Below are 15,956 nucleotides of genomic sequence, written 5' to 3'. Positions count from 1 at the left end.
CATATTGCACAAGAAGTTGAAATTCCATCTTCTTGTCCTGACTGTTTCCCAACTTACAATGAATTTGTTGTAACTTATTAGGGGAATATTGAAAAACTAGTGGATTTGTGCCAGAGACACAATTTAATTTTACAAAATAAAAATTGTCCTGCATGTGAAGCAACCTTCGCAACGGCTTCACGTTTTCCTCAAAGCAGCAGCACATCTTTATGAACCAACAGTTTAAGGTAAGCTTCATTAATTTATAGAGTATATTATAATGGTGATAGTATAACGATGTATACAGCAGTACCATCACTTTGGATTTGGTTTGATGGATGTGTTAGGTAGTGGCCGTAAGGGGGGGGGGGGGTCGCAGGGGCTAGGCCTAGGTAGGGGTACAGGGTCCTAGGTTAGGTGGTTGTATTAGGTTCGGTAGTGCCGCGAAAATCACTGTGGCCTTAGGGGGGGAGTCGCAGGAGGGGCGGAGTCCCCCGCCCCCCGGTAGGCCTAGATAGGGGTACAGGGCCCCTAGGCTAAGTTAGGTGGGTTTATTAGGTTCGGTAGTGCCCTGAAAATCACTGTAGCCTAAAGGGGGGGGGTTTCCGCAGGAGGGACGGAGGCCCCCCCCCCGGTAGGCCTAGGTAGGGGTACAGGGCCCCTAGGCTAGGTTAGGTGGGTTTATTAGGTTCGGTAGTGCCGCGAAAATCACTGTGGCCTTAGGGGGGGGCGCAGGAGGGGTGGAGGCCCCCCCGCCCCCGGTAGACCTAGGTAGGGGTACAGGGCCCCTAGGCTAGATTAGGTGGGTTTATTAGGTTCAGTAGTGCCCTGAAAATCACTGTGGCCTTAAGGGGGGGGTCACCGGGTTGAGGCCCCCCCATAGGGTTAGGATTATCATCTATAGGGGGAGGGGTGGTGGAAGGATAAGTATTCATTTGCGATAGAAATAAACCTCAAAATCATTCAAATCACAGCATAATACAACAGAAAAACCGATATATCATGGTGAAAGCAATTAATGTCCATAAGTAAAAAAAATACCATATTTTATATTTTCCTTATTTCCTTTCCTCACTGGGCTATTTTCCCTGTTGGGTCCCCTGGCCTTATAGCATCCTGTTTTTCTATCTAGGGTTGTAGCTTAGCATTTAATAATAATAATAATAATAATAATAATAATAATAATAATAATAACAGAGTGCGAGTTGTAGCTTTGCGGTCCAGCCAGCATCTATTCAAATGTGGACTTGGCTTCTATTTCCAATAATCAGAGTAAATATATCAAGCACACGTTTCTACCATAACCTTTTATTATCAACATGATCAATAAAATATGAGCTATGATTATATTCCAAACTGTATTTAAAAAATGAGTACATAAAACAAGGAGGTTTAGAATATAAAACATTGGGTCATTTATTCTGCTCGAACAAATAACTTACGACAGAAGCACCACCTATGAGTGTTTTTCTAAACTACAGGGTGGAAGAGCTCCCATAGTACGTGCTAACGAAGTAAAACAGCCATATTTTATTAAAATCTGTAAATTCGTTAATAGAGGTTTCCGCCAGTAGTAAATACGATTCAAAATAGTGTATTTTCAAAGATCTATTCAATTATGCGATTTTCAATATCCTAACTAATATTGCACCATTCTATAATTGAACCCTGAATACCAACCTGACCTAAACTAAATCTACCACACGTTATTCAAGCACCATTTGTTCCTTCAAGAAAAATCCTAATAGGCCTACAAGTACTAGATATCTTATAAATAAAATCCTCTTTCAAACATAGCTTACCTTTCAAAGAAGATCAAACCAAACATGTGTCTTGATTATCCTTTTATTATATTTGATAAGTTGATAACGATCAATGGTCATTTTGATCTTAGGTAATGATACGATTCTAAGATCTTGAATATTTCGTAAATTCGTGGTTTCACACGTCTCATTTATGCGATTAGTTCTCCGTTTTATTAAAACAATGAAAAATTTAGTATACAATTGAAATTCAAATAAAAGCACGTAACACAAAATCGTAAACTAGATACGCCTTTTGATCAAGGTTAATGCCTAATTGTTACTAGCTAAAGACCTAAAACTCGCACTGCATGAGCAAACATTTCTAAATGGAAAGCAAGATTGAAAAGATTTTTATAATCTTTTCTTTACCTTCTAGTCGCTATATTTAGACACAAGGATTATAAATTTTCAACGTATTACACCTCAATAAAAAAATACCTTAAATCATTAATTTAAAATTCGGTCTTTAGGATGTCATTGCGGTTCCAATAATGCAAAAGAAGTGACTGTGATGCCATTATGATATTTCATTACGGGTGCTGTGATTTTAATCAAGGAAATATTCTTGATATTCCTTACAAGATACCGGGTAGCAAAACAAAACTACACAGATTTAAAGGTGTGGTACAGTACATAAAAAAACACAAACGTCATTTCACATTTCTTTAGGTGGAGCAAACCAAGTTTATGATCAACGCCCCAAACTCGGTTACATGAGTTTAAACCAGCTCGTTGAACCCTCATCGGGAGATCTCCCCCAACGTCTATGTATTTCTTTAAATTACTTTAGTTCCAGAGCATTTAAAAACCATGCGTGATTGGTAATTCAACGTTACCGAGTAAGGTACATTTAAAATAGTGTTATTTTACTATGGCTACCATAGCGTTCCAGTAAAATGTGTTCACACACATCAAAGATCCAGCAAGTTTCTATCTTTCTCCTCAGTGCCAGTTTCCTTTCTCTTTAGACTGTCCCTTCATAACTAAAAATTATCCCCTTGATCAATTTCCCCTCTTCCTTCCCTTTATAAATTGCAATACTCTAGAGTCTAGAGATTCCGCGTTTGGTCATAAGAACCAGGAAATTAACTCTCTCTCTCTCTCTCTCTCTCTCTCTCTCTCTCTCTCTCTCTCTCTCTCTCTCTCTCTCTCTCTCTCTCTCTCTCTCTCTCTTGTTTCAAATTCATTGGTAATGCTCACAACTATATTATAAGTATATAACAACGAAACGTTGAATAATAACAATATTGCAATATGACAAACACTTTGTGCTTCTTAGAAAACATAAGGCTTTCGCTGGCCTCCCAAAATTTTCATCAGCTTGTCAGAATGTTTTTAAACTAGCTTCTGAAAGGAGATTCCAACATTTTAAACATACCTATATGTTATACCTTTACACAACTGTGGATCCTTTAACCACTAATTTTTATAATGATTAAAAAAGCTTCGAGGAAATTTTAATCTTGTAATAACTTGTCAAGCAACTTATCGGAACTTTCAGAATATTCAAAATCAATGCGTTTCTACTCCTACATAATGTCATTATCACTTAATGCATAATACATGGCTATGGCAATAAAATCTTTTGGCAATAATAATAATGATACTTTCTTCGTATGTAAATCAAAGTAGTTAAAATGATAAATAAGCTTTCTTCGTACAAAAGCAATACAAACGACTGAAGAAAAAATTCTTTTAGTAATCTAGATTTCTAGAACCTACTCAACTGCCACTATGAACATCAATTCTTCAGTGATAGCAATAATGCGTTTTACTATACTGGCTAATGCCAGGTTCATACTATTTTTCGTTGGCCGTTACTATAGTTCTCTTAAGGTAGCAACATCATGCTTCTTGCCTTGTTGTTGTTGAAGAATTCATTATTATTATTATTATTATTATTATTATTATTATTATTATTATTATTAGGTAAGCTACAACCCTAATTGGAAAAGCAAGATGCTATGCACAAGACATAATTAAGATTGTTAAAATTCTGCCCTTTTTTTGTACCACATATATATTATATATCAAATACTTTTTAGGCCCTTCTCTCCCTGCTCACCACTATCTATCTATCTATCTATATATATATATATATATATATATATATATATATATATATATATATATATATATATATATATATATATATGTGTGTGTGTGTGTGTGTGTGTGTGTGTGTGTGTGTGTGTGTGTGTGTGTGTGTGTATATATATATATATATATATATATATATATATATATATATATATATATATATATATATATATATACACACACACATGCACTATAAACTACAGAGTAGATAAACGTGATTCCCATGTGTTATTTAAAAACTAAATTAGAAGAACAGATGAAGTTTCCTAAAGAAAAAAAAAAGCACGAAAATCTGAGAGTTGAAAAAGAGGTGGGAGATAATGTAAAAGGAAAAAAAATTCTTTTTTCCCTACCAATTCCATTAGTTTTCAGTCTCTACAAAATAAAATAAAATAAATTTAATTTCCATGGTTACCATCCATTATCAAAGGCTTCGAAAAAAAAAAAAAAAAACGAAAAGAAGAATTTTTGAGTGTATGGGTGCGTACGTCCAGTAATCCGTTTGAGCTAAGTTTATAGAATGCCATACTATTGAGATATCCGTAGAATTCATTATCATATTAAATGTCCCCTCTTTGTATGCGAGAGGGAATGGGAGCTTTTAAAGTACGCTCATTATAATTTCATGTCCTCCGCCCAACCCTCTTCTAGGTATTGATTTAATGTTTACATTTTCTTCCTTTCCTTCTTAAACTACTGACGAAGGACCCAGATTTAGAAAAGGAGTTTCTTTGAGCTAAACGTTGGAATAATCACTCACTTGTAAGACCAGCACAAATCTATTTTCTGTTTTGGTGAGTATTTTATTTTCTAAATTGTTAAACTTTGTAGTATTTGGTGAGTTCTATTAATACTCAAAAATTTCCTTAGCATTCTAAAATATTACAAATCCATGCCTATATATAAACCTAACCCAAAAAATCCTCCAACTATAATCGTGTACTCTGAAATCAGAGAATGAATTTGCATGTAAGCCAAAATTAAAGGGTGTCCGCTATCTCATAGTGTTTTGTTTTTGTATTTCTAAGTACAATGGCTTATGGGCCATATGATTTAACCCATTTTCTAGTCCAAACCCGAATCAAATATGAAAAGGAAATGTAGGAAAACTTGGCAACAGATCTTCCGCCTATTTTCCCTGTCGGAGCCCCTGGGCTTATAGCATCCTGCTTTTCCAACTAGGGTTGTAGCTTAGCAAGTAATAATAATAAATATAGGAAGGTCTCAGATGTTAGGAACTATACTGAATTATGGGAATTCCAAAGACAAACACCATAAAGCCTAAATCGAGGAATCGAATAGTCCTCCATGAACTTAAATATATTTGATCAATATACATCCATCACATTAAGGTAGATACGTCTCCCGTCTTAAGAGGCCGTTATCTTATCTCTCTCTCTCTCTCTCTCTCTCTCTCTCTCTCTCTCTCTCTCTCTCTCTCTCTCTCTCTCTCTCTCTCTCTCTCAACTTCAAAACTCCAAACAATCTTCTGAGATCCTCTTTAGGTGTCGATTTTATTTATAAGTCCTGAGAGCAAAACCACTTTAAAAACTAAAGAGACACGGAAGGTCGACCTTATGTTTACTTCAGCTCCAGTGGAAGGCAGAGCGAAAAGGGGACTAAGATGCAGAAGATGAGAGATTTGGAGACCTAGAAGCTATTTTAAAACTGCCAAAGAAAAACCCTTGATAGATTCCTAGGAGCTAAAATGAGCCTTATTGTGACAATCGGGTTAAAAGATATCGAAATCTGCTATCTGTAAACATAGATATTCCAGACATTACTTTATATTTTGCTCCCAGCTTACTGTAATGATTTGCTATTAAAAGTTTGCCAACGTATAAAAGACGCATAGATTGATGCTAATCTTGGCTTCCGGCACACTGACATCTTGTTTATCACCGAGGAGATTTTTTGTCTGAGTGAAGCGGCTGGGGCCTGTGTGTCAAGGGGAGACATATGCGGAAGTGATGTTTTTGCCTATTCTCTGGATTTACTCTGTCATATAGACGACAGTTTGTTCGTAAAAAATGTGTAAAACAAAAAGACGAATAAGAAACGCCCACAAAAAAAAAAAAAAAAAAAAAAAAAAAATAAAGAACATTCGTTGCAACCGTTGTTCTCGAGTTAGTAGTTTTAATCAACATGTATATTCTTTTCAATTTAATTCTTAATGGACTTTTATCAGATAACAATTCGACACACGGAATGACATGATGCTGATTGTTTTTCCACGAATTTTCACACGACAGAAGAGTCATTACTAACTGCTTCTTCAATAATCACCAAGAGAATGAAGGAGGTATGAGACTACTTGGGACTCTTCTGTGCAAATGTACGATGCTTTATTACATGAAACATTCCTAATAAACTTGCTCACGTCAAGTGCATATGCATATTAAAGAGCATAATTATTCTGGCAACTATTCCTATTAATTGAAAGATATACTGTCCTCTGGAAACATTAACCAGACTACTTAATAACACGTCAAGACTGGAAATCAGTTGCAATCGCTGGAGCGTTACGTTAGGTGACCTGTTCCCTCTTTAAATTGCAAAGCCTTGGAATTCTCTCGTTTCAACGTCTCCTTATTCCTTATTGCTATAATTACCATCTTGTAAGTGATAACCAATCGCTTGCCTCGGAAATAGATTATTCTCATTTTTCCTGGTTTTGTACTCTGCAAGACGAATCTGCAATCACACAATAATCAACATAATCGTTTAAAATGGTTTTCTATTTTTTTAGTTTCATTTATTAATAAAGGTATATATATATATATATATATATATATATATATATATATATATATATATATATATATATATATATATATATATATGTGTGTGTGTGTGTGTGTATATATATATATATATATATATATATATATATATATATATATATATATATATATATATATATTTTTGGGCTCAAGCCATGTCGTCCTGATGGAAGTTCCTATAGGGTAGCTTCCTAGGGTATATTACAACTACGGCGATATTCCCAGAGAATTTACCTTAAGGTACCAGAATTCTAACTCCTGGAGCGAGTATCCCTCGTGAAAGGGATATCGCGACATATCAGAGGACGTATTCTAGACACGTCACATGGCAATCTACGACCTGAACAGAGATTTCGTCTCGTAGGAGGGAGATTGACGAGATACGAATTCGAGAAAGAAAAAGGGGAGCCGCTCCCAAGGCTTCCCTATCCCCCGATTCGTATGCGTGCCTGGCGCCAATCCTGGCGCCATCTGTATTCCTTTTTGCGTAGCTTAACAACTCGGTGTTTTTTCCTGTTTTTTGTCGCAAATCTTGGATTTATTCAGCTTTTCATGGCTTCTCCGTCTTTGTTGGCCTCGGATAAGTTGAGTATAGTGTCTGTTATGTATAAATGTAGGCTCTTGGTAAAATTTTGAGTGATTAATAGGATTAATCTTTGATACAAGAGCCGTAGCCTACCAGAGGTGTCCTGGACACTGTCACTCGCTAGGTATAAATTAGTTAGTCAGAGTGACATTCCTGGTTGTTTTGCTTAATAAATTTTAGCTATTTAGCTTTACATAGGATTTCCTTTCGTGCTTAGTATTATTTGGCGAAGTATTCGCCATTCTGGCCTACGCTAGGCCATGTAGCCTAGTCGTTTGGTCCTGGTACTTAATGCATGATTTTGGTTTTTCCGAGTGTAATTAAAATTTTATTGAAGCTTTAGGCTATATTTTATACATTTTAGACTGTGTGGAATATTTCCAAGATTGTATACGTGAGAGTTTCGGTGAATTAGGTAATCGATTCTCTTGGTGCCTAGGCTAATTGCTTATGGAGCCTTAGTATACTTTATCATACTCCCCGGTTGCTTTCTTTTCTTCGGAGAAGGTATGCAATCCCTTTCCCTCTGTTTAAGCCTTGGGCTTATCCCTAAGTGGTTTTTTCCGAATTTATTTTCGATAAAACTATACTAAGGTGTTACTGTACCTTCCTGTTCCAGCAAAGTCTGGTTCAAAGAGGGACAGAACAACAGAGTTTTTAGTCTGAGTCCGTGTTGTCTGGCTTGGGGCAGAGTCCCCCTCGCTGACCTAACACTTACAAAGGGAGCTTAGCTCCCTTAGGTCACTACCGAAGGTTTCTGTAAGTTATGATTCCTTCTTTTGTGATCGACCAGACTAAGTCCTGTTGCTGTTCTCGGGGGAGGATAAAATCTTCCCTTGGGAGTAGCAACGCCTTCCTTGCTTTGGTGCTCTGGAAGCTGGCAAGTATTGCTGGCCCTTTCCCTTAGATCTCCCTTAGGCTAAGACAAAGTTCTTGGCTGCGGGTGATCTGTCACTAAAGCAAGGTTGGCAGGACCCTCTTGTCCCTTCCCCCTCTATCTCCGTAATGGCCTAGCCATTACTGTACTGTACCTTGCCGGCCGGCAGAGCTGGCCGGCAGGGGTATTACTGTACTGTACGTCATTCTACTTCTGGACCTAGTATAGGTTGGGATGTGGAATTGACTAAGCCCATTGCCGGCCGGCAGAGATGCTGGCCGGCAAGGGTCTTATGTTTTCGAGTGCTGCCCGGACCTCTCTTGGTCCCTCATCCATGCCTGCCGGCAGAGCATTGATCAAGGAAGCCTGAATTAAGTTTCTCCCCTTCCTTATATGCACTCTTTCGGTTGCCGGGCTTGGGGGGTTGTGTACACTCTTATCCCGGCATCCATTCTATTTTCTTCTAGTGCTGTACCTGTCCCGGCTGCCGGACTATGAGGCCGGCAGCCGGGCAGGTGTAGTCTTCTGGTTCTTTTGCTGCCGGCTGGCATCGGTCTTGTACCTTTGCCGGCCGGCTTATGTCAGTCCTTGTCTGCCGGTCACCAAGAGTGTGGCCGGCAGCTGGGTACTACCTTGTGTAGTTGCTGGCCGGCAGTCATTGCCGGCCAACACTGGCTGTTGCCGGCCGGCAGTTGCTGCCGCCGGCACAGGCATTTGAACCAGAGTGCTGCCGCCCTATAGCTGTTAAGTAGTATACTTTAAAGCTAGTTGTGGTGTGTGCCGGCCGGCAAAGGCAGGCCGGCACACATCCTCCTATACTGTACTAGTATTCTTCTGTATAGCATATACAGTAAGAAGAAAACTATAGTAAAGGTTTAGGTACAGCACTGTATCTTCTAACACTATTGTGTTTTCTTGCACAGCCCTTTGCTGTTGCCCTCAGACAAGAAGCAGAGTTCTTCCCTGTCTATTATCCAGGATTTTAAAATCATTGCCTAGGTGTGAGCTCCACCTGTTTCCTCTGGAAACCTTGCATTGGTTACTCTAGTAGAGATAAACCATTTTGATTTTATTATCTGGAAGGCTGCAACAATGGGTTGTGAGGGAAACACAAGTGTGTGTCTTTCCTTTATGAATTGTTATGCTATACTATGCATATCCAGTGATACATAGTTCACTTGATACTCATGGAGATTTCTTCTCTTTACAGGAGGAATCTCCGAAGTGCGGAAATGTTTTCTGCAATGTCCGCAGCAAGAACCTCTGCGGACATGAGTGTTGTAGGAGACACGCAGCATGCGCTGTCTCCAAGGATGATCTCCAGTATTGGGACCCTCAGGTATGTACTGTATGCACTAACCTGATTACTGAGGCTTTTGATTCCCCTAGAACGGCGGAATCAAGGGATATAGCTAGGGAAAAGCTTCGTACTTGGGTAAGGGGCTTCAATAAGAACACCTCTGGCCCTTATCTTCCAAGTGAGAAGATGAGGGCGTATCTTTTTCCCCAGGCATCAGCTGAGGCAGTGATTCCCCAGCCTCAAGAGGAGATCCCTCAAGATCAAGTCCAGGTGGACGAGGAAGTCGCAGATGCGATGCAAGACATCCAGTTGTGTGACAGGATGTCTGACCTGGACGAACGTTTGGAAGAAGACCTCCTGGCAGAAGGTCAGGATCAAGTTCAAACCCCGGATGTCGTAGAGGATGAGGTCGATGAGGTGTCGGCTACTCCGGTTCAGATGCCGGAGCCTATCCCCTCAACATCGGCAGGTCTCCCAGTAGAACTGGGACAGGCCCTCTCTTCGATTGTTGGAATGATCCAACAAATGCAGAAGGAGAATCAGGAGAAGGCGGCTGCAATGGAACTGCGTATGCAGTCCCTAGCAGAATCACATGGGCCCCAGAAAAGGCTCAATGTGAAAGACCTTCCCATATGCTCAGATGCTAACCCATGGAGGTATGCTGAGCACATGCCGATGACGACTGGTAAGATCGTCATCTCGGATAAGCTGGGTTCAGTTCCCCTAGAGGAGGTAGAATTCTGGCCCAGCAAGGCATCATATCCGGACTGCTATGTCCGGCTGAGAAAAGAACCAGCTTCAAGGGAGGAGACAGAGCCGAAGGAGGTCATTATTATGGACCACGCTAAGGCTCAAGCCCTACTTTCATCCTCGATGAAAGAGAGGGGCTTCTCGAATTCGAAGGTAGTTGCATTGAGCAAGAAGCTCCCTTCTTTTGTGTCCTCTCCTGATAGAGCCTTCCCCTTTTTAAAAAAAGGGTTTGCGGCTGTCCTAACGGCAGTCGAGGCCGGCAAGCCTTGCCCCTCCCTGGAGGAGTGTAAACCCTTGTCGCTGGCTCTGCTTATGGACCACAAAGACTGGAAGGATGTCCATCTGACATTCTCAGTGGGAAAGTTGGAGGCTGATATTGCCGGACGGCAATTCGGCGAGGACCTCCCCAAGCTGCCCGAATCTCTTTTACGAAGAGAGTTCGAGACCAAAGAAAGACTGGCTGCCTCAATGTCTCATCAGACCACTCTTGAGACAATGGCAAGTGACCCTAAGGTCCATGAAATGTTCATGGTAGTGGCTAAGTCTCACCTAGCCACAGTGACGAAGGACCTTTATGGCTTCATCAAGGCAAGGAGAGCTTGCAGGGAGATCGTGTTCGCCGGGGCTTCGGTGAGACACGAACCAAGGAAATTAATCTCCTCCAACATTTGGGGAAAAGACCTTTTCCCTACCGATGTGGTCAAAGAGGTTGTTGATAAGGCCGCCGTGGAGAATAGAAACCTTCTCCAGAAGTGGGGCCTGGCTATCAAAAGAAAATCTTCCCCGGATGAGGGTCCTCAACCAAAGAGGAAGAATATGAAGACTAGGCTACCATTTCGGCCAGCCAAGCCTTATAGACAGCAACAGCAACTGCAATTGCCTTTGCCTCCAGTGCCCCAGATAGTGGCACAAACCCCGACTGCCTTTCAGTGGGTACCCCAGGCTGTGCCAGGTCAGTCAACCACATTCGCCCCAACGTTCGAAGGACAGTCTTCTTCCTTTCGTGCAAAACCTAGAGGAGCAGCCAGAGGCTCGTCTAGGCGCCCCTCAAGGGGAAGGGGATTCAGAGGTGGTCGTGGTCAGGGAGGCAAGACCTCAGGACGGCAGTCCAAGTGAAATGATACCGGTAGGAGGGAGACTGATGAAATTTTGGGATCGCTGGACCTTCGATCCCTGGGCCCAAAGCCTACTCAAGAATGGACTGGGTTGGAGCTGGTACAGCACTCCACCCCCATGCCTTCGGTTTTTCCAACACTCCACCCCCATTTTGGAGGAGTACGTTCAAGAACTGTTGGAGAAAAATGTGATCCGAAAGGTGAAGTCCATCAAATTCCAAGGGAGGCTGTTTTGTGTTCCCAAGAAAGACTCGGAAAAGCTCAGAGTCATTCTGGACTTGTCACCACTCAACAAGTTCATAGTGAATTGCAAATTCAAGATGCTAACACTGCAACACATAAGGACCTTACTGCCCAAGAGGGCATACTCAGTCTCTATAGACTTGTCAGACGCCTATTGGCACATTCCAATCAGCCGTCGACTCTCCCCCTACCTAGGGTTCAGGCTACAACGGAAACTGTACGCCTTCAGAGCCATGCCATTCGGGCTAAACATAGCCCCAAGGATTTTCACGAAGCTTGCGAGCGCAGCTCTCAAACAATTACGCCTAAAGGGAATTCAGGTAGTAGCCTACCTGGACGACTGGCTGGTGTGGGCAGCATCCGAGACCGAATGCTTGCAAGCTTCCAGTCAGGTGATCCAGTTCCTAGAGTACCTAGGCTTCAAGATCAACAAGAAAAAGTCTCGACTTTCTCCATCCCAAAAGTTCCAGTGGCTGGGAATCCACTGGGACCTTTTGTCACACAGTTTCTCCATCCCAATGAAGAAAAGGAAGGAGATAGCGGGCTCTGTCAAGAGACTTCTAGATTCCGAAAGGATATCAAGACGCGAACAGGAGAGGGTACTAGGCTCTCTCCAGTTTGCTTCAGTGACAGACCCAGTGCTAAGAGCACAGCTAAAGGATGCAACCGGAGTTTGGAGAAGGTATGCATCAAACGCGCGAAGAGACCTGAGAAGACCAGTGCCGCCTCGGCTACGTACTCTTCTCAGACCTTGGTCCCAAGACAGACATCTAAAGAAGTCGGTTCTTCTTCAGCCACCTCCCCCGTCGATGACGATTCACTCAGCCGCCTCAAAGGAGGGATGGGGAGGTCACTCTCATCGGAAAAAAGTCCAGGGGACTTGGTCCAAGCTATTCAGGACCTTTCATATAAACTTTCTAGAAGCTATGGCAGTGCTCCTTACCTTAAAGAAAGTCTCCCCGCGTCACTCGATCCACATAAGATTGGTGACAGACAGCGAGGTGGTTGTGAGATGCTTGAATCGACAAGGGTCGAGGTCACCACCTCTCAACCAAGTGATGTTAGCCATTTTCCGATTGGCGGAAAAGAAGAAGTGGTACCTGTCGGCAGTTCACCTTCAAGGAGTCCGCAATGTGACAGCGGACGCTCTATCCAGGTTCACACCGATAGAGTCGGAATGGTCCTTAGACGCAGGATCATTTTCCTTCATTCTGAATCAAGTCCCAGAACTGCAAATAGACCTCTTTGCGACGAAAGACAACAAGAAGTTGCCCCTGTACGTGTCCCCGTACGAGGACCCCTTAGCGGAAGCAGTGGACGCAATGTCCCTCGACTGGAACAGATGGTCCAGGATTTATCTGTTCCCTCCTCACAACCTTCTGTTGAGGGTCCTCAACAAACTGAGATCCTTCAAGGGGGTAGCGGCAATAGTGGCCCACAAGTGGGCGAACAGTATGTGGTTCCCCTTGGCGTTGGAACTACAGATGAAGTTCGTGCCGCTACCACATCCAGTTCTGACCCAGCGAGTCCAGAAGTCGACTGTCTGCGCTTCATTACAGAAAACCCAGACCCTGCAGCTCATGATTTTCTCGCCCTAGCTGTGAGAAAGCGCTTCGGGATTTCGAAAGCCAGCATAGACTTCCTAGAGGAATACAAGTGCAAATCGACTAGAAGGCAATATGAGTCATCTTGGAGAAAATGGGTGGCCTTTGTAAAGGCAAAGAATCCGCAGGAGATCTCAACAGACTTCTGCTTATCTTTCTTCATCCACCTCCATGGCCAAGGATTGGCAGCTAACACGATTTCAGTGTGTAAATCGGCTTTGATGAGACCCATTTTATTTGCCTTCCAGATCGACCTAGGTAACGAGATCTTTAATAAAGTTCTGAAAGCCTGCGCTAGGCTCAGACCTTCAGCACCTCCAAAGCCCATCTCATGGTCTTTAGACAAAGTTCTTCATTTCGCCTCCCTGTTGAGCAATGAAGAATGTGCGTTAAAGGATTTGACGCAAAAAGTTATTTTCCTATTTGCACTCGCGTCCGGGGCCAGGGTTAGTGAGATCGTAGCCCTCTCGAGAGAGGCAGGTCGTGTTCAGTTCCTGGATGGGGGGGAGCTGAACCTGTTTCCGGATCCTACGTTTCTCGCCAAGAATGAGTTACCCACCAACAGGTGGGGTCCCTGGAGAATCTGCCCTCTGAAAGAAGATGCATCTCTATGTCCAGTAGAATGCCTAAAGGTCTATCTTCGTAGAACTTTAGACTTCAAGGGTAGTCAACTATTCAGGGGAGAAACATCAGGCTCAAATTTATCTCTGAATCAACTCAGAGCGAAAATGACATATTTTATTCGCAGAGCGGATCCTGACAGTACACCCGCAGGTCATGATCCGAGGAAAGTTGCCTCATCCCTAAATTTCTTTAATTGTATGGATTTTGAACATCTTCGTTCATACACGGGCTGGAAGTCTTCCAGGGTGTTCTTTCGCCACTATGCGAAGCAAGTAGAGGAACTTAAGAGATCTGTGGTAGCAGTGGGTCGTGTAGTTAACCCTACTGTTTAACTCTGCGAGGAACAGTGGTCTTAATTGGGACGATTAAGTCCAGGGTGAGTGTGTAGGTACATACTGTACTACAAACTAAATGAGGGCACCAAGTGCCCATATAGACTGTTCCTTCTTTCAAAGGTGAACCTTGCATAAGTTCAGACATGTGTGCCAAGCGTTTCTAACGCTAATGTGATTGATTTGTAATACAGATTTTTTATGACTTGATACCTTGGTATCTTATTAAAGTGGTGTTTAATGGTTTTTCTTTCAGATAAACAAGTTCTGTTTACTATCATACTTATGCTTAAAGTTTTGGGTTACCCTCTTTTATATAAATATATATATTTGTTGTTAACCTGTCTGTTTATTATCTATCAATAAACTTGTTCTTGAGAACCTTGCGTCTCTTTCACCTGTGTCAATTTATTGGTATAATTGAGCATTTTAATTCTATGTATCTTATCTGGGATAATTCTGATAGAATTGTTCTGTTATGCAAGCTATGTTGCATTGGTTTATGTAAGTCCCCTAATGGGAGGACTCCGTCCCATAAAGGGACGAGGGCGGTTTTATTAGTTTCTTCCTATGCGGATATAAACCTTTGTCCAATACAAGTATTGTGCGGATTACTGGTCAATATATTGACGCAGTGGTTCTATACAAACTATGCTTTACTTAATATAGGGCGAGACCACTATATTAGCTTGCCTGGTATTCATACATAGATATATGTACTCTTCGAGACTTTCCAGAGTCTAGTAGGACTCTTCCCTGTAGGGGGCAGGAAGCTCTAACATAGTTTATAGTTAGTTGAAAAGATGTATAACGGTAACATCTTAGGTCTCTAGGTCTAGTCGACCGGGAATAAATACCTCCGGGGAGTACGGCACGTTCTGAGAATCCACAGATACAGTAATGCTCTGGTACACTTCCATCAGGACGACATGGCTTGAGCCCAAAAAACGGATTTTGAGCGAAGCGAAAAATCTATTTTTGGCTGAGATAGCCATGTCGTCCTGATGGACCCGCCCTTGCCTTTCTAAGAAAGGGCTGTAGGACCCCTCCCTACATACAGTATCTGTAGCACCTCGTGTACGCTACAAGGAATACAGATGGCGCCAGGATTGGCGCCAGGCACGCATACGAATCGGGGGATAGGGAAGCCTTGGGAGCGGCTCCCCTTTTTCTTTCCCGAATTCGTATCTCGTCAATCTCCCTCCTACGAGACGAAATCTCTGTTCAGGTCGTAGATTGCCATGTGACGTGTCTAGAATACGTCCTCTGATATGTCGCGATATCCCTTTCACGAGGGATACTCGCTCCAGGAGTTAGAATTCTGGTACCTTAAGGTAAATTCTCTGGGAATATCGCCGTAGTTGTAATATACCCTAGGAAGCTACCCTATAGGAACTTCCATCAGGACGACATGGCTATCTCACCCAAAAATAGATTTTTCGCTTCGCTCAAAATCCGTTATATATATATATATACATATATATATATGTGTGTGTGTGTGTGTGCGTACATGGGTTTGTATGTATGCACAAACAAACAGGGAGGACGAAACACCTCAAACACTCCGCAATGATTCTCAGAACTATAAACGACAGAGGCACACACATCCCATACTTCTAATCCCTGCCGTTCTCTATTCCTGGGCCATATCCCGGAACTAACGTCCTAATATAATGAGAATGGGATCCTTTGTCGCTGGGTAACCCTAACTTAGCGGGACATTATGAGAAACCCTCTTTGATATTATTAGTCCCGTCCGTCATATGGCAGAGTCTACGGATCAACATAGCAGGTTTCACTGGGAAAAGGAAAGCTTCGAGTGATATTATTCTACTTTTTGCTAACTTGGTTTATGTTA

The 15,956-nt window shown here is 42.1% G+C and overlaps 1 protein-coding gene across 1 annotated transcript in view; it reads right to left on the bottom strand.

Annotated features, from left to right (window-relative positions):
* Window positions 1-6,473: 6,473 nt before the first annotated feature.
* The window catches only part of LOC137629259 (5'-3' exoribonuclease 2 homolog), a 78,146-nt gene continuing 68,663 nt past the window's right edge, over window positions 6,474-15,956 (bottom strand). Inside the window, exon 7 of the mRNA XM_068360520.1 lies at window positions 6,474-6,578. Coding sequence (XP_068216621.1) covers window positions 6,474-6,578 — 105 coding nt within the window. The remainder of the gene's footprint in view (window positions 6,579-15,956) is intronic.

This window comes from Palaemon carinicauda, chromosome 37 (genome assembly GCF_036898095.1).
Source record: "Palaemon carinicauda isolate YSFRI2023 chromosome 37, ASM3689809v2, whole genome shotgun sequence".
Lineage (NCBI taxonomy): Eukaryota > Metazoa > Arthropoda > Malacostraca > Decapoda > Palaemonidae > Palaemon > Palaemon carinicauda.
The sequence above is the reverse complement of the archived record's forward strand: the minus strand, read 5'-3'. Positions and strand labels throughout refer to the sequence as shown.